We start from the raw sequence: 24,290 nt of genomic DNA, 5'->3' as shown, positions 1-24,290 counted from the left end.
CATGTGACCCCTGTCTTATTACCATGGACAATAAGGAAACGTTAGTATTGACTTAGTGGGATAATGGCATTGCTGCTCCTCAGGAGCTTTCAAAGACCTAATTAGCCAGTTTGTTTTCTATTCACTTTCTCTTCCAGTAATGGGTAAGGGGACTCTGTGTTTTTCCACATGGCATTTTCTAAAGCTAAGGATGTGCTTTAATTAGAAATAGTCTTAAATTAGAATGACTCCCAGCTTCAGTAGAAGATTTTCCCCGCAAGATAACTCCAAGCAACTTACTTTCTGACTTTGCCAGTCCATTATAAATTAGTGTAAATTGAGCTATATTTCAAGGAGAAAAAGCTTCTCTCTCCAAGGTCAGGGTAATAGATAAAGTCTTTCAGGAAGTAGGACATTTCATCTCTGATACTCAGTCTCGGAGGGAGCCTGGAGGGAGAACTCTCTGAGGAGAGCTTGTGCTGCTGGGTTTTTTAAGTGAGCTTGAATCTGACACTTTACAACAAAATATGGCTATTATATGTGTTTATTCAAGTCAGCTTTCGCTCCTTCTAAAACGACCCTTAGTATAAACATCCCTTTCTTGAGTTATATAAAACACATTTTCAAATACAAAGAGAGTAAACTTTTCCCCTTTTTATTTCTTTCTCTACCTTTTATTAGGAGGCTACCTTCCTTACTGCTCACCTTTCCCTGGGGCAGCCTTTGGGCATTCACTAGACACTTACTGGTGTCTAGGCTGCTTAGCATTCAGGGCTGAGAAATACCTGCTCATCTGTCAAGGGTTGGAAATGTCTAACCCTGTACATTTCTAAAAGAATCTGTTAATGCTTTCCTCTTTAAAATACTCTGCATCCCTAAATAACCACATCCATCATTATAGCCTCTTTGGGGAGATATGTGCAGTTAGGATTCAGAGCCTAACACTGTATCACCAGGTCACTAAGAAGCATCCTATGCCTCTGCTCCCAAATCAAATCTCACCTCTACAATAAGCTTTTACCAATCCCTCTTAATTCTGGTGCCTTTTTTCTCTTGTTTCCTGTTTACCTTATATAGAGGTTGGTTGTACTTTTAAATTTCTTATTTGTTACTTATTGTCTCTCCCATTACATTTGTAAGCTCTTTAAGGGCAGGACCTGTTTTTTGCCTCTTTTTTGTATCCCCAGTGTTTAGCATACTGCCTGACTCATACTAGGCAAATAAATGCTTATTGACTGGCTGCTATGTCAGTCAATAATTAGGCAAATTTAGCCTACTCCTTGAAGTCAAATATTTGGGTAGTCATTATGCTGTTTTCCTGGGATTCCTAATTGTTTCTTTTGCTCACCAGATTGTAGGATATGCCCAGATTCTCTTACTTTAGGCCTTTCTGCCTAACCGATTGGCTTTGAATGGATGCAGGGGATTTTCTCCATTTTATTACATTGTATCTTGAGTCATGTTACATTGATAAAACAGTCAATCAACAAACATTTACTATGCTCCCACTGTACAAAAGCTGCATTAGATCAGAGAATTACAAAGACAAAAGTGAAATGGTGTCTAGTAGGAGAAACAACATGAAGAGAAATAAATATATACAGAATATCTACAAAATAAATAAAAGATAATTTCAGAAGGGTGATATTAACGGTCTCCAACCTCTACTTCAGAACATACTTCATCTAGGAGATGTATGTAGAAAACATTTATCTTGTCATCAGATAGAATGAGATCCTAGCAGGTCACCAGTACATGGAGAATAAAGCCATAAGACCCACAGGGCTCCATTCCTTTAAACTGGGAATAAGGAAGCAATGGGATGCTAAAGTTCCTGATTTCTATGCCCTGATGTGATAGGCATAAGACACGTACCAAAGGGTGCTACAGTATAATGAAACATTCTTGGGAGAACTGCTGTATGCTTGAGAGCAGAAGTCTGGCTATCATGACAGAGAGAGAAAAAAGAGAGGAGAAAAATCTACTTGTGTCTGGAAAGAAAATGTAGGGAGATGTTGCAACAGAGCGTGTGAGACATTCCTGTGGTTTTCCTTCCTTGCCATTTGTTTCATCTGATAGTCAAAGTTTTTTCTGACTTAAATGAGAATTTAATATAATTTGGGTTCATTTCATAAATTAAGCAATAATAGAATAGAGCTCCCATTTATTTCTTCATGCTAAATGTAAATCTTCTCTAAATGAATTAACCAAGGCTTCTGATAAAGGACATGAGATAATTCTGTAAAGGACTTAATGAAATTAACCCAGCATCTCTTTAATTGTGTCTGGGGACTATGGCCCTGTCGTTATGCTTGTCCTATAATTCAGCACAAGTGTGCATCAGACAGTTGTGGGAACAGAATGGTATTATTGGCAGTAGCTGGTTTGTTATATAGAATAAGCATGTGTACTATCACTTATTAAATAGGATACTCCTCATGATAGTAAAGATATGTTCTCACCTCTTTAACCCAAAAGAGAGAGTATTGGCAGCTTGATCTAATTTATGAATGCCATCAGGAGCAATTACTCACTGGGCCCCTAGGAGACTAAAAGTTAAAGGAAAAAAAAAAGTGGTATGAAGTCTGCTAGATCTGCCAGAGACTGGTAATAGTTAAGAATAATTAGCATCTGATTTTTGTTTTCTGATCCAGGGTTCATAAGATAATTTTGTGTTTGTGATGTATCCATGTCCTACTCACAATATAGCTCTTGAGCCCTGAACTTGAAATCTAAGCACCTAGTTTAATTCTGGATGTTATCAACATCACAATTTCTCTGGGCTTTATTTTCCCTCATCTATCAAGTGGAAATAATAATTGCACTCCTGACCTTACACATTTATGAGAAAGTGATTTTTAATTGTATAGTGCTGTATTAATATAACATTTTCCCCTTCTCCACTTTACTTTTACTGTCAATGTATCTTATAGTGTTGACTTCAGTTTCCCCATTACATTATGTATATAGCACTGTTACTATAGGGGAAATTACCCTGATAACATTATTTCACTTTATGTATGTTTTTGTGTAACTAATTAATGCCATTAATTAATGCTTATTCCTTCTACTATGCTTTTCAGGAACAATTTAGATCATAAGACCTCAATCTGAGTTATCTACTGGTCTTTGTATTAGTGAGATACCAGCACATCCCCCAGGTAGAAAATAATTAGGAGATATGAGAGGAGAGTGATAATTTTCTGACTTTGTGAAGAAATGCTCCCAAAAGAGGGAAAGTGGCCCAGTAAAACAAGTCAAAGATAGTATAGTGAGTCTGACACATTGGTCTTTTCTCTGAAACATGGTGGGTAGTGACTCTTTAATGTCCCCAAAGATCTATGAACTTCTAAACTGCTGATAACAGTAAGACTTATATTTCAGTTTTAGTTCAAGCATTCCCATTAACTTCATTCAAAAACTCTCAGCCAAGGCAGTGGATAATTAGTAATTGTTCTAGCTAAACAGCCCAACAGCATTGCAGTGAATCAATATTTCATTAATAATAATTCCTTGGAGTATTTGTGGATGTATAGGACCATTACACCATTCTCAGTATATTCATAGTAGTATTCTATCACTATGCAATCAAAGGCACACCACACAGCAAATCATGAGTGAAAGCAACAAGCTTTAATAAAGATTACTAACCGATGTGTATAGACTGTCAAGGGAATATGGGATCATTCTTCAAAACGATATCTTGTCACTATCTCATTCTGGCTCTGTGCCTGGAGTCTCCTAGCTTGGAACATACCCACCCCTGCAGCTTTCTCAACCTGAAATATCATTGTCAGATCCTTCCCTTCTTCCACTGATGGATTCTTCCTGGTGCCTTTCATTTGTATAAGGATGTAAGCTGGCCTTCAATTCTCTTCCCAGTCCTTTTCCTTCCCTCTGAGTTTGAAAACCACAGCCCTGAACCAGATACATTTATGCCCCCTACCACACTCCCACTTTTCACATCTTTTTGCTTATATTTATAGACTTAGTTCCTGGCATAGTGTTTGGCACATAGTGAATACTCAATAAATGCTTGTTCCTTCCTTTCTTCCTTCTGTAGCTTAACTTTTCTGTTTATCCCTTCTTCCCCACAACTTAATATACAGAGAACAGAAGGAACTGAATGTTTTAGTGGGAAGTGCTGAATGATTTTGCATTTTGCTATATGATCTGTTTTTCTCCAAATAATTTGTGGGTTGTTGTAGGTTACAGAATTAACTGATATCAGTAAAACAAGAGATAAACCTATTTCCGTTTTCTGCTTGTGATTCATTTCTGCACTAATCTGAGGTAGCTTTGAGATGGTGATGTTGAAAAAAAAATAACAACCCTTAAACAAGATTGGGATGATTAAATAGTATCATATTCAGCCTTTCTGTAGAGAGGAAGAGAGATGTTCATAACTTTGGGCCTCAAAGAAAATATTGCTTAATTAAGAGTGCTCAGTAAACAAGAATGAATCATTGTAGTGTCTGTCCTCACCATGTTTCTAAAATTCAGTTAACAATAAATAGCAGTAGTGTTGCCTTGTGAACTTTGACTGTTGATGCTGCTGCTTTGATAAATAAGGTTCTCATCTATGTCACCTTGGCTGTTGTTCAGTCGTTTTTGAGTCACGTTTAACTCTTAGTGAGTCCACTTGGGGTTTTCTTGGCAAAGATACTGGAGAGGTTTGCCATTTCCTTCTCCATTCATTTTACAGTGAGGAAACTGAGGCAAACAGGGTTAAGTAATACCCCCAGGTCACACAGATTAGGAGGTGTCTGAGGCCAGATTTAATCTCAGAAAGATGAGAGTTTCAGACTCCAGACACAACATTCTATCCAGTGTCACTGAACTGCAAGTCACTTAGCAAAGAAAAATTCAGGTAAATTCTCCCCAGAAAGTATGGTACCCTGAGAAATTGTTGTTTCAATATACATATTATATATGTATATACATACATAAATATACATATATATGTGCTAGTTAATATATTAATATAAAACATGCATTGGAGAACATACATGTGTATGTACATGCATATATATTATATATGTGTGTGTATTATATATATAATATATATGTCTTAATAATAGAAGCTTAGAGATTGTGGAGTCTATATAAAGCCCCGGATGACATAGTATGAATTGTTCCTCAAATTGAGGGACTCAAATATCTTCTGAATTTTAAGAGAAACAAGAAAATTGAACTTTATGTAGTATTTTAAACTTTACAGAATACTTTGCTAACAACAGACCATTGGAAACACAAATTTCCATTTTAGTAATGTAAAAGAATAAACTGAAGCTCAGAAGTTGTAACTTACCAAGGGTTACTACATTAACTAAAATATTAGAGCTAGGATTTGAACTTGTGTTTTCTAACATCACAATTCTCCTTGCACTATAATGTTCTCTTTTTGAAAAGATACTTAGTTTCAGGATCAGGAGACTTTTTCTGATTCATTCAGTCATTCATTTGTTCAACAGACATTTTAAGTACTATATTTTAAGTGCTCTCTCTCTTTCACGTCTCCTTTTTTTCTCTCATTACTTTCTCTATTTTTTTCTCCCTTCCTATCTATTTTCAAGGAGCTTATGATTATAACCACAGTTTAATAATATGAAATAGATATGCATCCTGAACTAACGAGACCTATGATCTAATATTACATAAGCATGCTTACTTCCCTTAAGGGGCTAATATCAAAATAAAAAAAAAAATAGAGATAACACAAATAGCCAAATAATAAAGCAATCCTTTTATCAATTAAGCCCTAATCCTTGACACAGCAAATCTGAGCATAATTTAGGAGAGTTGCTCACAAAATCTCTCTAATTCGTGCATCCATCTAGGGAAACCTTGGAAGCATTAGTATCTGCCTTGTTTTACTGTCCCAAACTAGAGCTTCAGTTCTTTTGCAAATAATCCTTTCATGAAGACATTAAATATATAACAAATTTCCTCTAAAAGCACACACATAAAAATGCAGAATGGATTTATACTTGAGTCCTTTAGCTGTCAGGAAAACTCTTCTTTTTTAGGCAGTGTCCAAAAAAACTAAAGCCACCTACCCACTGATAGGTTTCATATAGTCAACATGACTCACAATCATATTGACTATCAGTGGCAAAAATAAGAGGTCTGAATGCTCCCTTGTTGCACAGGTAGGTTCCCTGTTTTATTGATATCTTAATTACTAGTTTAATAAACTGAAGAAATCTTTTTTTAACATCTACTTGTATCTCTCTATTGCACAAAACTACTACCTCTTAGACTTTATAAAGTATTAAAAGTTCCTGTATATAGTTTATTAACTAGGTAACCAAAAACATAAACTTATCATTTATATCGTACTAAAGATCAGAACCAATCTTTGTGGTGTTCTCTTTTCTCAAAATATAATCGTTCTCTGGGAGCAGGTTTCTTGGGGAGCTTCTGGAGGCAGCCTTAGTTACAGTTCAGATCAATAATCACCTCAAATGCAGCCAGGTGTTAAAAGTTTAAAATCCTTTATTGTCTCCTTCAAAATAGCCTGGTTAGTTTTCTTAGAGGCCTATCTCTCTGCTTGGTTCCAAGAGCTCTTGCAGCTTGTCTGCCAGCTTCAGCCTCCAGCTCTCTCTGAATCTTGGTTCTACTCTTCTCAACTGACTCCAGGAACTCCTTATATATAATCTCTTAAACATGTGAACCCAAAGATTGACTCCTCTCTGAGAGAGTGGGATTGTGGGCTTCTGATTTGTGAATCTCCCGAACTTGTGAACTCTAATGTGTAAGCTAATGTGTGAACTCTCAAAGGTGTAAACTTAAGCATTATTTCTATCAATTCCAGTGAGTTATTACCTTGTTTCAAGTTCTGGCCCAGTTCTTTGTCCATCACTGTAATTCTTGACTTCTGATTTATGTAATACAATTCCCTCCACTGAAGTACCTCTCAAGTTACAAGAATTCTCTTCCTCTAGCAAGAAGTAAATCAGTTCTCTAAACAAAGAAGTTCTCTTCATTCTTTTTTCTCTGTCCCTCAGTTTTTCTCCAACCAGGAAAGAAAAAGCCTCTTTACAAACAATTCCATATGGAATGATAGTATATAACATTGAGGAACATTTGCTGAACCCATACCCCTGCTCTGCCTATCTTCTGCTTTGTAACAAAGCATGTAGTTTATTTTTTTTTTTTTTTTTTTTTTTTTAATTTATTTAATAGCCTTTAATTTACAGGATATATACATGGGTAACTTTACAGCATTAACAATTAAAGCATGTAGTTTAGACTGAGTTCAGTCCTGAACCACTTGTTTCTAATGAGAGTGTTTAGGTTTCCTTTTCTCACTTTCTTTGGCTTGTGAAACTCCATTTTTGGCACCCCTAAGATAGATTTAGTTTAAGTTATGACTTATATCTAGGGTTTCTCAAAGAAGGGGGAATGAAAAGATATCCAGTGTACAATATGAATCAAGTTTGAGCAGATTAGGTAATTTATTCTTTCACATAAAAAAATTAAGCTAGACACAGAAGACTCACAGCGTTCATTAATAGAACAAGTTAGTTAACATAGGATTCAGTAACAACTTTTCAGCTCCTATTATATCTGCTGAGAGGCTGATAATTAAACCTCACTGGAACATAAAGCAGTTTACAGGACTACGAATTAAGCATTTTATGTTTTATTTCATTTTTGCACTATCCAAATCACTAATAGTACATGACTGGTGGTAAAAATGTCCAAGTTTGGGACATTTCCTTTCATGCTGGTGAGTCAACTGTAATAATAACCAGCTAATATTCAGCTGGGACCTGATGGAACTCAAGACCTATAGTTTAAATTAGAAAATAACAACCATAAAATAAACAAAGCAGGCAGCCCCAATCCAGAAGTGAGTTTGTTTAGGAAAGACATTTGTTTTAGATGCCGTGTGCTCACAGTTGCATGAAGACTGGAGGCTGGAGCAAGCTCCCCTTTCTCCCCATTCCCTTTTGTGGAAGTAGCTCATGGCATGAGCAGCAGCCAGAAGCAAAGGGAGAGGCTGAGGGAGGCAGAGCATCTGCACAGTCAGTAATTAAAGGAACGCTACATCATCTGGAAATGAAAGCCCCTTAGCCCTGACTCAGCTCATCCCCAGAACTACAAATGGCAACTGTGAGCATGCTCAATGGGATGGCCTCGATAGGCCAATTCAATCTCACTCCAGCCGTTAAACTGTCACTTCAAGATTCTTGAGCCTCTGAAAGATACAGTAACCGAATTATAGTCTCTGGGGGGAAACTAATGAATCTGGTGTTACACTAGCAAGACCAAGGTTGGAACTTTGGCTCTTCCCATTGTCCCTCTCTTGTGGTTATAGTATCTCCATCTGGCCCCTCTTAGATGACTCCCTAATTAGGGCTGTGGAGAAGCAGACCTCTCTCTCAGGTCCACTTTGCAGCTTGCTCATGAGACCCCCTCCATCCCCTCTCCTTCACAGCCCCTTGTGTTCCCTCATATCCAGAAGCAGATCCATGCCCTAGGGATCCCACATGAATGAGACTGGAGGCAAGTGCTTAACCCAAATGAGGAGGGATGCATCCCTGCTACAGTGTAATATAAAATAGAAACTAAATGTGCAGGAAAGGTACAAAATACATGGGAATGGTTCTGACTGGGGCAGAGTGGGGAAATGAAGGAAGGCTTCATGTGGAAGCTGTCATTTGAATTGGTCCTTGAAGGAGGAGTAGGAAAAGATAAGTTGGTGTTAGTTAATTTAATTAAATTAATTAGATTTGGTGGTGTAAAGTGCAGTAAGGAGTAAAGGAAATAAATAGTCCAGTCTTGAGAATAGAATCTATAAAGGGAATTCATTTAGCTAGAAAGGTAGGTTGGAAGCTGATTATTGAAGGTTCAAAAGGTTTAGAACCAGAAAGAACTTTCAGGGTCATTGAGTCCCATTCATTCATTTTATAAAGAAACTGAGATCAAGAAAGGTTTAAATTGCTTTCCTAAAGTCCTACAGATATTAAATGGCCCGGTAGGGTTAGCATTTGAACTTGGATCATGATTCCAAATCCGGAATTCTTTCCACTACATTGCAGTGCCTGTGCCAGAGTCAGGACTTTATTTGTCAAACATTAGGGAACTGTTTAAAGTCTATTAAAATGGTGAATGCTGTGGATAAGACTATGGGTTAGGATGGTTAATCTGGAAGCCATTATATACAAGTTGCATTGGAGGGGAAGAGACAGAATGTGGGAAACCCATCATTTTGGTGCCCTCATCAGTGCCCCAAGTAAGAAGTGAGAATAGTAGCCATATGAATGGACAGATATAGACTAGTCCAAATAAAAGCATGGAAAATTTCAGTGTCCCATATACAAGTAAGGAGGCAGAATTGCTCATGCATTTAGATGTTGGAAAACAATAAATACACCTGATAGAACCAAGAGACCTCAGAGTAGCTATTGAACCTTCTATCCAGTATACTTCTCAATCAGTAGGATATATATGAAATAAAGGGACTATGATGTAGTTAATCACATCAAGAGAGCTCAAGTGCACATGACATCTTAAAAGGGATGAGTAACTATTGAGGGTACATATAGGACAATCATCCTGGAATTAGAAGATCTGAATTCAAATATTACTACTGACGCTTATTACCTATAAGTAAGCCTCCCTTGGACCTCAGTTTCCTTGTTTATAAAAAGAAAGGATTGTATTAAATGCCCTCTGAAGTCCTTTTCAGCTCCAAATGTAGAATGTTATGATCTATGCCGTATTCCTACCCCTAATTCATATGAGCTATGACAGGTCCTCTTTTATTTGTGTAGTTGTCCATCTGTCATTAACAGAATTATAATGCATAACAACTTTTCAAAAATCTGAACACCTAAAAGATAGCATTGTCCTAAGATAGCTGTCCCTTTTATGCTGCTGCCTCATGTACTGTAATATCCACAAGCCCCCTGCTTATCTCTGCCATTTTGGGATAAGTAATGAGGTAATTATATAATAATAATTTAGTATTTACAAATGCTTTAAGGTCTGCAAAGCACTTTACAATTTATTCTTATCATTTTATCTTCACATGCAGCCCTGTGAGATAAAAACTATTATTCCAGTTTTTTTATGGATGAGGAAACTGACAGAAAGATTAAGTAACATGGCCATTAGGTACCTGAAGCTGGATTTGAACTTGAACCTTCAATCTCTGGTTTATCACTCTAATCACTGTACCACCTAACTTGTTGCCTCTTCTAATGATTTCCCTACAGCAACAAGTCATATTTATAGAATACTTATTCCCTTTCCTAGGACTGCTGCACCAGCACCAATTCTATCCCTTGTCCTGCAGTGTGTTTGGTCTTTCATTGAGCTAGAAGACAACTGGTCCCCATTCTCCATGTGTTAACATAGTCATACATGATATTTTCTCTCATTGACCATTGATGTTTCAATTGTGAATAAATGATAAAAATGAGCATGTTGGATTAGGATCCCAGCTGTAGCTCCAGAAGGGACCCCAGAGACCCTCTAGTCCAACTCTCTTATTTTATGGATGAGAAAAGAGAGAACAGGGGAATCCAGGTAACTTGCTGAAGACCACAATGGTTTAATAGTGTTCCAAGTGGGACTTGAGTTCTCTGCTCTGCTGTATCTCTCTCTTGAATTTGTGATTTCTCATCTGACAATGACATTGATGAAAAACCCCATCCTCTGCCTCTCTGAAACTCCCTGATCCTTTTTGCTTCTCTTTTTCCAGGTAGAAGATATCTCAGCTACCCACGAGGCTACCTTGTTAGAGATGGAAAACAACCACTCTGTTGCCATTGCCGTCCTGCAAGATGACCATGAACACAAAGTTCAAGGTAATGCTTGGACCTGTATTTCACTCTGGGCTTTGCAAGCAAAACCCTCAATTAGAACATGTGCTGCTGCAGACCCAATTGATTACATGGTCTGCCCCCAACTCTGTGTTTCCACAGATGTGGATATGATGCTCCACATCAGCATCTTTGGGAGAAGTGGAGGACCAGGCATGAATGTAATCATATAGGCCCTTTAGAATTTGGGGGCTTCCACTTCCAAAAGCAAAAGAGAGCAGGATGCTAGATCTGGGAATTTTTAAAAATGGCAGTAAGCCCTTTTAACTCAATTCAGTTCAACAGATATTAATTGCCTACTGTGTGCGAGGTACTCTGCTAGATGCTGGAGATACAAAGATAAAATAATCTCCTCCCTTAAAGAACTTACCCATTTTACTTTTACAGTATTGTTGAAGGATTTGACGGTGGGGGTGGGAAAGTAAAAGTATTGTCTTTTTTTTATTTGGACCTAATAGTGTAGGGAACTCTCAACTCATCAAAACGTCCAACTCATAGCCTTGGAAAGTTACGATTCAAAAAGTGACCTACTCAAGGTCCCAGAGCTAGTTATGTCCCTTATCTGAGGCAGGATTTCAGCCCAGACCTTCCTCACTTGAATAGTATGGAACTGATGTGTGAAGGAGAGTGGATTTAAGTGAAGGAAGATTGTGATTAGTCACCAGTCTCTCTCCCTCCTCTGGAGCTATTTGAGTCTGGAAGAAAGATACAGATCAAAAGGAATGGAGATGGTCCTGGATACAATGAGAGACCTTGGCCTTTTTAAGCTGAGGTCTTTCTCAGGTCTCATTGCTCCCCTGAAGACATCTTTGTAGATGGCATTCCACTTGGAAAAACTATACCATGTGAATTCTGGAGCTCCAGTCTTTTTAAATTGAGGGGATCTGTGCCTACTACCCATTATCTACCAGGTGTACTACTTTTGAAGAGTATACCTTTTATGCTGCTGGCTCATGTACGGTAATATATCCACAAGACCTCTGCTTATCTCTGCCATTTTGGGATGACACAGGGAACAATGGGGAGGCACATAGGGGAGAACCAGGTAATTACTAACCAATCATCATCCAGTCCTTTTCTCAGTGTCTCACAAATCTTGCCAAGGGGAACTTTTCTTTCCAAAATGCCTTTTCTCTCATTTCTAAGAGCATAATTAGTGGCCCCACTCAGGTTTTACAAGAGCAAGATCTGGGTACAAAGTGTGACTCTTTATTCAGACCCATATAGGAACTGCTAATGGATTTGACATTTCATCAAAGGATGACTGCAATTCACAAATTTCATTTTGAAATACTTACCTGCTTGGGTCAAATGTGGAATGTATTTTTCTTCTGTTGCCAAAGGCTCTTGAATAGTTTTCTCTAGTTTGTACTCTCCTCCCAGGTATACTGCATTTTATCCACTGATCCCCTTGGTTGGATGGCATATGTACTTCCCTTTAAAGATAAATTCAGTTTTACTGGGCCCCTCCATAGGAAATTTATATTCTGTCTTATGTCTTAAGAAAGATCCCTGTGCAAAGGAACTTTGATATATCCTTGTTCTTATTAATATCATTTATTATCCTTGTTCTTATTAATAATATCATTTATTCACATTGTCTACTTTTCATTTTACTCTTATTTGAACCTGTACAATGACTCTGTGAAATATTCAGGTTTCCTAAGATCAAATCAGGTAACGCATGACTAAGTACTTACCTGGTTTTTTCTCCACTTGTTCTTGTTCCTGGATTTCTTCCTAAGCAATTTTATTATATATATCCATTTAAAATTCTTAACAATCTGTCCTAACCCTAACTTTTCAGACTAATTTAATATCATTCCCCCTCACATACTCTACATTCTACCAATTGAACATTCCATTCCCACCTTCAACCTTTTTCATAGTCTGAGCCCCAAACTTTGCAAGCTCTTCTTTTTTACTTTTCCCCCAGCTGAATCCCTAAGTCCTTTTAAGACTACTTCAAGGTATCTGCACAGGGCTTTCCTGATCCCTCCCCAACCCCAATATTCACCATTCTCCCTTCCCAAATATTACTTCTATTTACTTTGCGCATAGTTAACATTGTTTTCTCCATGAAAAAAAAAGGAGGATCCAAAGCATTTCCTTGTTATCTTTCTATCCTCAGTGCCTAGGACTTGATAAGGATATAATAAAGTGTTGAATTGAATAGTATGGAATTGATGTTTTAAGAGGCCTTATTTATAGATAGAAAAATGCATTTTCAATTTTTAAAAATATTCATATTCATTTCTTTATAAAAGGAAACAGTACAAAGTTTATCTTTTTCATTTTTCTCCTCCCATTATACTTGTCATGGTAAATTAAAAGTAAGGTATTTTTAAACATTAATTTTTAAAACAGATTTTTACCATTTAAATGCTTTTTTATAGTTAAGATGCTATTTTTAAAAATTAGAAAAAGCAGATAAAGTACATTTCAGTCTACATTTTATGTACAGGCTAAATTAGGAGGAGAATTCCTAAATTTAAAAAAATGAACAAAATTAATCATAAAAGATAAAATAGGTATTTTAATGACATGAAACTGGAAAGTTTTTTCATAAACAAAATGAACATAACTGAGCTAAACATAGAATTTAGTCAATTTAGAGATGGGTATTGGGAGGGGAAGAATCTTTGCAACCAGTAATCCTAACAAAGACATATAAAATTGATGAGGTCTAGATATGGGGTGCCTAAATGAAATTAGGGTTTAATTGAGGTCTAGTGGCAGGTTTGGGGTACAGGGAGTCAAATGGAGCTCCCCTGCAACCCCATTGGATTTGGTGCAAGGATACGGAGTTAAATGAGGTCTAGTAGCGGCGTGAATTCCCAATAAAAGCATTTATTGGCCCGAAAAGCTAGATTGATAAAAGAGGTTTATTATGGGGTTTGGAAGTAAGGTTAAAGTATTAGTTAAGGAAATAGGTGAAGGTAGAAACAAGAAGGGCACCAGACAAAGAGTTCCAGTGGACAGAGGGTCCTGACATGCCGGTGTAAGGCTGGCATGTTTGGGACCTCTCCAAAGAGGGGGTCCCAGTTTGGCCCCTTTTATGATGGGAGATTTAGCTAGAGGGACCTTTGGGTATAGTCCCAAATTGGCTCAGGTCTGCATCTTCTATTGGAATTCAAAGGGACTAGGATTTGTGAATCAAAAGGTAATTACATTAACTAGGAGGGTTTGGGAATCAGAAAGAAAGAAATCTTAAAGGGACCACACCTGCATCCCTGGGATGCTTAGGGAACTAAGAGAAATATCTAATAACAAAATCTATTTCCCAATCAATGAGGGGTCAAAAGATATGAGCAAATAGTTCTCAAAATGATGATTCAGATCAGTGCCAATGATCTTGTAATGAAGAGAACCATCTGTACCCAGAGAGAGGAGTGTAGGAACTGAGTGTGGTTCACAACATATCATTTTCACTCTTTTCTGTTGTTATTTGCTTGCATTTTATTTTTTTCTTATTTTTTCCCTGTTTGATTTGATTTTTCTTCTGCAGCAAGATAATTGTATAAATATGTATGCATATATTGGATTTAACCTATTTCTATCAGGTTTAACATATATTGAATTTCTTGCTATCTAGGGAGGGGATGAGGAAAGGGGAAGAAAATTGGAATACAAGGTTTGCAAAATTATGTTGAAAAATTATCCATGCAGATCATGATATACTTCAACAACAATACTATATGATGACCAGTTCTGATGGATCTGGCCATCCTCAGCAATGAGATCAACCAGATCATTTCCAATGGAGCAGTAATGAACTGAACCAGCTACACCCAGAGAAAGAACTCTGGGAGATGACTAAAAACCATTACATTGAATTCCCAATCCCTATATTTATGCCCACCTGCATTTTTGATTTCCTTCACAAGCTAATTGTACAATATTTCAGAGTCTGATTCTTTTTGTACAGCAAAATAACGGTTTGGTCATGTATACTTATTGTGTATCTAATTTATATTTTAATATATTTAACATCTACTGGTCATCCTGCCATCTGGGGGAGGGGGGTGAGGGGTAAGAGGTAAAAAATTGGAACAAGAGGTTTAGCAATTGTTAATGCTGTAAAGTTACCCATACATATAACCTGTAAATAAAAGGCTATTAAATAAAAAAATAAAATAAAGTACTTTAGAACATAAAAAAAGAAAAATTATCCATGCATATGTTTTGAAAATTTAAAAATTAGTTCCTAAAAGAACTGCAAACTCTCAACATCCAAATTTGAGAGTGCTCCCAATCACTAATAGAGAAATAAAAATCTAAACTCTGAAGTTTGAAGCTTATTGACTAAGATGACAAAAGATATAATCAATGTTGGAGAAATTGTGGAAAGACAAGTAAGTTTACATACTATTGGTATGGCTCTAAATTAGCTCAAATATTCTAGAAAGCAGTGGAATTGTTCATCAATTAAGCACTTATAATCAGCACTGAGCCAGGTGGCAGGGATGCAAATACAGTAGATGAAATAAGCCCTGTTTGTAAGGAGCTTTTGTTCTCAAGGAGAAAAGAGAGTAACTAAAATATCCCTACTCAAATCTCACTGCTAAGCATGTACCCAAGAAAGACAGGTCCAATATACCTCAAAATATTTGTAGCAGCAAAGAATAGACAAATAGGTTAGTTGCTGATAGCTTGCAGTTATAAATTGTAGTACAGGACTATGAATATTGCTCTGCCATGAGAAATTACTTTGGAGAATAAAAGGCTAATACAAAGTGAAGTAATGGAACCTGTAAAACAATATATGGAATGAGTTCAACTTCAAATGCAAATACCACTACCACTACCCAAAGAGAGAAGAATGAGATTGCATGCCATGCAATTATAGTGACCAAGTTTGAACCAGAAGTAAGGATAAAAAGGCATCTTCCTCCCTTCTTTACAGAGGGAAGGGACTATGGATATGAAAAATTGGATTGATGTATTTAGTTTTTCTGTACTATGTTTTTCCCCTCTTTTTTATCCTTTAATTATAAGGAGTCATTTTCTGATTGTGGAAGGAGATATGTTGAGAAATTAAAATGACATAAGAGATATCAATTTAAAGTGTATTATAACATTTTATTTAAGTGTATAATAACAGGTGTATTATAACATTTAAAAGTATATAATGACATTTTATTTAAAAGACTCCTTAAAGTATACTAAAAAAATCAACTCAAACAGGAAAAAAATAAGAAAAAAAAAAATAAAATGCAAGCAAAGTATACTAATCAGCCTCCAAACTGCTGACCAGTTAAGCAGCCAAACTCACTGAAAAACTTGAAGTCCTAGATATTCTCTGAAATACAGTGACCCAATACAGTCTCAAAGGACTCATGATAAAATTATTCTCCTCTAGAAAAAGAATTAATGGCATCTAAATACAGACCAAAGCACGTTATTTTTCACTTTTTCTTTTTTTTCCTTCTTTCTGTCTTCCTCTCTTTTTCTTTTTTCCTTCCTTTCTTACTTGCTTTTGTCCTTCCTTGTTTCTTTCTTGCTTGGTTTTGTCCTTCCTTGTTTCTTTCTTGCTTGCTTTTGTCCTTCCTTTCTTTCTCCCTTCCTTCTCTTCTCCTTTCTTTCTTCCTCTCTTTTTTCTTTCATTCTTCCTTTTTCAAGTATTCTTCCATAAAACTATTAATATGGAAATTTTTTACCTTATTGCACATGCATAACCTTTATCAGCTTTGTTTACTGTCTCAGGAAGAAGGGGGAGGGAAACTGGGAGAGGGAAAGTTAGAATTTGGAACTCAAAACTTGGCCAAAAAAAAAAAAGAATGTTAAAAATTGTTTTTACATGTAATTGGAGAAAAATAAAATATTTTGGGAAATATAAGTCATTTTAAATCAAAAGCTATCAACAAAAGTTAATTTTAATGTAAAACAGAAGCTAAAAGTCTGTAGCTTAAAATATCGAGGGGCAGGTTTGTATTTGTATTTTTATTCATTAATATTTTTGGATTTTTTCCTAATTAAATCAGACAAGTCCCATTTTAAACTTTTTTTGTCATTTTTCATGCATCTCTGAAATGTCAGTTTTTCCCCCTAACTGTATGAAATCTGGGGAAAAGGTTGTATTTTTCCTTGCATTTTTAAACTGACTGGACAAAATCCTCAAAAACAAACTGAGCTATTAATTTTTATGAAGCTTCTTTCAAAAGGTCTTAATTCTATACTTATGATCAGTTCCTACACATGGCTTCTCTGAAGACTATTCCTTTGTATTGCTACATGGCCAGCCCATCTTTTTTTTTTCATTCATACATTTCCCTGATGATATCCTTTATCTCATTTTATCTTTGTTATCCTTTATGTATAATGTATTTCAGTCTGCTTAATCCCACTGTTGTCCTTTGAGTGATTTTTCAGTTTCAGTTCTTTAGAGACAGGAGTATTTCATGAATATCTCCCATTAGTATTGGGCAAGTATTGACATTTAAAAGATAGGTCTTTGTTTTAAGGAGAAGCTGGTGGCTACTTAAGAAATCTACCATTTAGCAGTGCACTTTAACCTACTCTTCTATTCAGTTTGGTCCTCTCTAATCAGCCATTGTGTATTCTGTTCAATCAACTGGATAAACCCTAGAGATTGTAAATCCAACTGAATTGTCCATTTGCACAATAGGCTCACTACAATTAACATAAAGTTATCCATACAGAGAGGCTCCTAGAGGATCTCCTCATATTCTCCCTTTGCCAGAGAGAATTTCTCTTGCACCATGTACTGAATCTCCTTCGTAACAGTGGTGAACATTTTTGGATGAAAAACATCCTCTTGGGCTTTTTTTTTGTCTTGCTCTACATAAATGAACTGAGGTTTATCAAAAAGTTATCCCTATTATTATATCTTTCAAGAAAATTTGTATAACTTTAATGTATGCATGGAAGACAACTCATTTAAGTTGCCTTAAGGCAATAGTTTGCTCTACAAATAAATTTTTTAATTGTAACAAATGGTAAGCACTGAGGGAGCTTGTATTCTCTACATCTTGTAGAAAGTTGTGTTACAGTAAATATGACAGGTAGCGCAGTAGATAGAATGCTTGACATGGAGTTCAAATACTGACTCACTTAATTTACTCTGTGACCCTAAGTTACTCTTTGCCTTTGTAAAATGGGAATAAAAATAATAGTAGCTATATGCCAGAATTAAGATAAAACAAAATAATATTTGCAAAGTTCATTGCAAACTTTGTGTTATGTAAATGCTAATGATGATGACATGATAGTGATGATGGTGATGGTAATGAAGAGGAGGAGGAAGAGGAGGATGACATGGTCTATAATGGAACCCTTCTAATACTTTCATCATGGGTTCTCCCCCTGCGTGTATAGATTTTCCTCAGAAAAAATGGGAAATATGGCATATACATTAATAGTCATTGATGTTGTATAGGTCATTTTTTTTTTTAATAGTAAGAGTTTATAGAGAGAGAGCACCAACTTTTCCCATATTTGTTTTCTCAAGTTCTCTATAGATATAATTAGGACTATGATGTTGAGTCCAAATAAAAGTGGCTCCATTGTTCTTAATAGTGAAACAGTTTTCAATAAATCTTTTTCTTATTTCTTTTATTTTTGCCCTTCCAGCTTTATTCTTAAATATCCTTGGGATGACTTTGCTTTAATAAGTCCCTTTACTCTTCCCCCTCTTTTGTGTTTCTTGCTATTTTTTAAGGTAAAATTGCTTATAATCTGCTGTATGTCTCCATGAGATTTTATAAATGAGTTTATGTTCTGAAACAACCTTGCCTTTGACTGCCATACATCGCCATTAATGGATAGATGGAAAGGAAATGAAACTTGTTATATACTTACTATGTGCAAAACCCGTACTGAGGATAAAAAGGGAAAAGCAAGATAATCCCCGCTCTCCAGGAGCTCACATTCTAATAGTCGGAGATTACCCTTATAGAGGTTCCAGCAGTAAGTCAGATAGGAAGGCCCTGTGGTCCTTAAGGTGCAGTGTGCCAAAACATGATAATAAATCTTCTTTAATCTCATTTACATTTGTAAAAAGTCACATCCACTTCTGATGCTGAGTTGTTTGATGGTGATAAAATCTTTGGTGGTAATATAATTTTTCAAAGTCTTCCGTAGCTATGGCAACCATGAAAGTATAGGCAGTTGCTATGCTCCATCTCCATGAGGGAGATCTTTGCCTTCCCATAATGAAGCTTATAGATGATAGCAGGGATAGCGATCCAGAGGGGGCTGCTCTTTTGGGTACTTTGGGGCTTTTACCTGCCCATTTTGACAGGCAGCCAGAAGCTGGTAGTGCTGCTGGCAGGGATGGCAAGTAGCCTGGGAGCCAGTGCCAGGCCCAGGGGTCCCTGACGAGAGGGAGTGCTCAGGGTAGAGGGCGCAGTCTGAGCTGCTCAGCCCTTGCTGCTGCTGCTTTTTCTCCAAGGTGACTTGCTGCTCCAGGCGGCTCCCATCTCTGCCTCCGCCGCAGTAGGGGGCCAACACTTGATCCTGGAGGCGCAGGACCCTTCTCAATGAGAGGCACTCCCCTGAAGCACTCACCAGTGCTATTTCGGAGGCTCCTAGACAGACACTGCTGTGTCTAAGGAGCTCTGGGGAGAGGGGCTGGAGGAGATGGTTTGCCCTTCTTGGCCTGTGCCTTTCTGTCTCTCCCTCACAGTTACTCGTTCCTTCTCATGGGTCAGGTGTTTGCTAAGGCAGATGTTTGGATATTTTGATCTCCTTGATAGGACAACTCATTTACAACCATTAAACTTTTGTGTGAAATTATCAGCCACATTCCACCATCTGCCCAAGTCTTCTTGCCTCTGCCCTTTCCCCTGCACTGCTTTCCTGCACCTGGTAGTGCTGTGTCCTCTGGACTAAACTTCCAGAAACTATATCCCTAATCACTAGGGAAGTTCTGAACCTCCTGTCCTGGGCCTGGTCTTGGTGTGTGTGTGTGTGTGTGTGTGTGTGTGTGTGTGTGTGTGTGTGTGTGCAAATTCACCAACCCATTATATCTAGCTAGATTAGTTTCACATTTTATCAACTCAACCCTCTCTCCCCACCCAAGCCTTCTTGCCTTCAGCTACTTGTCTCCCTCACTGCCCCCACCCACATGCTCCTTTTCTACTTTCTACTTCTCGGCCCTGTAATCAAAAGAATACCATTGTTCAAGGGAAGTTTGTGAAAGTTAACTTCCCTACAAGTCCTCTTGAAATCCCTGTGACTCTCCAGGCCAAAGCTTCCTTCAGTGTCCTACATGTATTGAATTCCCCCATCCAAATATAAGCCAGCCTCTTGAGGACAAAGACTGTCTCACCTCTATATTTTTATCCCCACTGCTTAGCACTATGCCTGACACATGGAAAATACTTAATAAATGCTCTTAATTCATTTTTCAGTTTCAGTAGCTTATTTAAATTGATCAGGCAGGAGCTGCATAAATTGCCCATCATATTTTTTTTTTCTTGTTCTTATTATTCTGGCTTCTGACTGACTTTTATCTTTAATCTAACAAGTCAGTATTCTACACAGGCACATTATAGTCATATTAGTTATAAACTGTTTCCTGTGTTTTCTGAGTTTTAACCTATTTTATTTTTTGCATTTTTGTTCAATATTTGCTGTATCCAGCATTTTCTAGTCTTTTCTCAAAGAAAGTATTCATGATATGGATAGGCGTGAAACTTCTATGCAGTTTATAAGCCTTTGGTCTTTTATTTCTATCTCCTGAACCTTACTTTTCCATGTTTTTGCCGTCCTTCCCCAATTCTACCTTTATATTAAAGTCACCAAAGAATCAAAGTAGATGTTGTTTTAATTTGGAGGAACTTGTCATGTTGTTTGCAGAATTTATATACCTTTTCTTCTAATCCACAATAGATTTTTGGGCATAGGCTGCAAATATTTTCATGATGATCATTTGGCAAATATTTATCATAAGGACCAAATGAGTACATGAAGTCATATTTCTTTAACAGTGAAATAAATGACACCAGTTTCTTTATATGGAGGAGAGCCTATAAACCATTCTTCCATTTAACTGGATTTCTTCCAACAGAATGTTCACTCCTAGGGCTGGACAAGGATCTCCCATTTAGAGTTTCAACAGCTACATTAATACCTATAAATAGTCTAAGAACTCATCCTTAACATCTCCTGCCTTTTTCTCTCCCTGTGCCATTGTCACAGCAGAAGCAGAAGAGGACTACAAAGTATTGTACTCAACTCCCAATTCCTCCATCAATTCTGTGACCTATCCCTTTACTCCACCACAACTGTAGGAATGGTCATTCACTGAATTTCACCAATATCAAAGGGATCCACCACCATATCTCAGCTGCCTTCTCCCCCCAACCCTGCAAATTCTCTTCACTGGTGAGTTCATCCTGAAGCCTCCTTTTTGTGGAAGGACCTAAAATTAGGCATCCTTTATTCTCTTCTTTTTCAACCACCCTATTAGAATTTAAGGTCTCAGAAAACAAGGACTAGCTTCTTCTTCTTCTTCTTTTTTTTTTTTTGCTTGTGTTTGCTTGTATTTAGAATGCTCCCTTAAGTAAATGTTAATAAATCTTCATTGGTTTTTAATGTGACTTCCATGTCTCTATTAGAAAGCCTATTTGACTATAATCTCTTCTCATTCCATCTCCCCTTATACCTCATACCTCCTAAAATCTATTTTTTTCTCTTTATCAAGATCTCCAAGCCTTCCACCCCTTGGTACTTTCTCAGACAATTACCCTTATTCTGACTTCACTTTCCTCCTTAATCAGACTTGTCCCAGTTGTTAGGCATTTCAACTTTATGCTGTCCTCTGATCTTGAGCCCCTTGCCTCCTTGTCCTGTTACCATTTGTCTGCCAAAACACAGCTGTGGATTACTGCCACCATCTGCCTTCATTTCTTTTCACGAGCTACTGAATGCTGCTTGGGGAAGTCTCACAGCCTTGCTAACTGATACATTACAGATTCAGATTATCTAACCTAACTGAGCCCTAGCTGCAACAAGGAAGTCCTTTTAATCCTCTTTAATTTATTCCCTATCTCATTCCCCTTACAATCTATTTCAGAACTTGTCTTTCCATTCCCCACTGTCTCCCAGCTGAGGACCTTGCTTCTTACTTTACTGAGAAATTTGAGAGCATTTGATGTGAGCTTCCTCTCTTTTCTTTCTCTTCTCTTGATCTCTAGCATAAATGTCCCTTTATGCCAGACTAATCCCTCTACATATTCCCTTGCTCCCAACCCTCCTGGCTTTTCCAGTAGATCACATCCCCTCTTCCTGCAATCTTTATCCTCTCTCTATCTACCGGTTACTTCTTTACTGCCTTCAAATGTGCCCAGGTCTCCCTATTCTTGAAATACTTTCACTACATCCAGCCATCTCTTCAAATTACACTCCTATCTCTCCTCCTTTTCTCAATCACAAATTCATTGAAAAAAGCTATTTTCACTTGTTTCTGCTTCCTTTCCTTTCACTCACTCAACTCTGAAGTTTGACTAATTGAGTTCATCACTCAACTGAAACTACCTTCTTCAAAGATGTCTTTATTGCCAAATATGATGGTCTTCTCTATTCTAATCCTTCTTGACCTGCCTGATGCATTTGCCATGGTTGACCAACCACTATTCCTGGACACTTTCCTTTCTCGGTTTTTGTGGCACTGCTCTTCCTTAGTTATTATACCTGCCTGACCACTCCTTGGTGTCTTTTGCTGACTGATTTATCAGCCATATTATATACCCCCTAAATGTGGGTGTTCCCAAGCTTCTATCCTAGCCCCTTTCCTTATAATTGATGATCCTGTTCTCTCCCTCTCATTCATCCATTCTCTCTCTCTCTCTCTCTCTCTCTCTCTCTCTCTCTCTCTCTCATTTAATTATCACTTCTATTCAGATCTATATATCAAGCCCTACTTTCTCATCTCAAGCTTCAGTAACACATCACCAATTCCCTATCAAATATTTTATCTTGGATGTCTAGGAAATACCCCAGAATCAACTTGTTCAAAAATTAACTCATTTCTACCCCAAATCTCTCCTCTTTCAAAGTCCCCTTTGTCTACCATCCTCCCATCACTCATGTTTATAACCCAGGGATTGTTCTAAAATGCTTGTTCCTCCTCAGCCCACATAACCAATTAATTGCCAGATTTTATTCTATCTTCATAGTGTCTCAAATCCAAGTCTTTATCTCTACTTAGACAGTTACAATCCTAGTTCTTCATGCCTTGCCCTGATTATTATAACAGCCTCCTAAGTGGTCTCCCTAGTTCATGCTGCACACTGCTGCTAAAGCCATTTTTATTACACTTGCATGTGACCATTCAAGTTCAATCAATTCTTGCATCTTCCCATGGCCTCTGAGTTAATATACACGTTAATGTTTAGCTTTTAAAGTCCTATACAACTCAGAGCCAATGCAGCTTTCCCATGTCACTGGACAAGACTTCCCTTCCCATTTCTCTGATCTAGCCAAACTGCCCTCACGATTTCTCATACACAGCCCTTCATGTTCCATTGCTACACTTTTTCACTGGCCGTCCCCATGTCTCTTGATCTTTATCTCTTGGAGCCCCTCGCCTCCTTTAAGATGTAGCTCAAGCTCTCCTTCTGCACAAAGTCCTTCCTGGTCCTCCCTACTGAATGCCCTCCTTCCCTCCCAAATCGCTAGACAGGGAAGCCTCAGTTTTAGACCTTCTCTCTGTAGACTGAAAAAACAGCCTCTGAAGGCAGAAGTAGACAAGTGTCTTGGAATACCATGTTAGTATCCAACACAGAAAGAAGAGGACACGATATTTGGTACCGGGTTAGAAATTTTCAAGTAAAGACATGGAATTTTCTTTTCAACAAGGGCTTTGAATTAATTTGAAAATGTCTTCTTCTGAAGTGGTTTTCTGAAAAGACAGATTTGGAACAATGTGATAAGCCTGATTGTGGCTCACTTTTCTCAGTTTTCTCTTGGATGGCTCTCGTTGATGGGCCCCAGTATGTGGCCAACAGTTTCATTGTGACTAATGAAGGTTCTTTCCTCTGTCACCCTATCTGGGGCCATTAAATTATATATGTTATCAAGTCATTATGCATGATTTTAGCTACAACCCCTTATTTGGGAGTTGATGGTACTCCTCACTGCCTGTTTCCAAATAGAATAAAAGGATGCTTGTGAAACATACTGAGAACTTTGGTGATAGACGATTTTCTCCCAGACATAAATCCACTCTTCAGTCCAATTTGTGACTGCTCTTCTGGACAAAGGACTTCCTCCAGTTTTAGTCAGAATATTTGGATTCACATAAAACCTCAGCGTTCTTCCTAATTGCAGACCATACTAGGCAGAAGTGTAATTAATAGCTGCTCCTAGGCAGTAGCCTGCTCTGAGCATAGGGTCTGGACTGATTAATGAGAGTTCTCTTCTCATCAGTTGGAACAAGAAAATAAATTGCTTGCCTAGTCAGAATGAGATAGGCTTAACCCTGACTAATGAGACTCTTCCTGTCTG

At 37.4% G+C, this 24,290-nt stretch overlaps 1 protein-coding gene across 2 annotated transcripts in view; it reads left to right on the top strand.

Annotated features, from left to right (window-relative positions):
* Window positions 1-24,290, top strand: part of MTUS2 (microtubule associated scaffold protein 2) — a 620,079-nt gene that overhangs the window by 575,298 nt on the left and 20,491 nt on the right. For both annotated transcript variants that reach the window (XM_031960747.1, XM_003764496.3), the window contains one exon: window positions 10,697-10,802. In XM_031960747.1, the coding sequence (XP_031816607.1) occupies window positions 10,697-10,802 (106 nt within the window). The remainder of the gene's footprint in view (window positions 1-10,696; window positions 10,803-24,290) is intronic.

This window comes from Sarcophilus harrisii, chromosome 3 (assembly GCF_902635505.1).
Source record: "Sarcophilus harrisii chromosome 3, mSarHar1.11, whole genome shotgun sequence".
Lineage (NCBI taxonomy): Eukaryota > Metazoa > Chordata > Mammalia > Dasyuromorphia > Dasyuridae > Sarcophilus > Sarcophilus harrisii.
The sequence above is the reverse complement of the archived record's forward strand: the minus strand, read 5'-3'. Positions and strand labels throughout refer to the sequence as shown.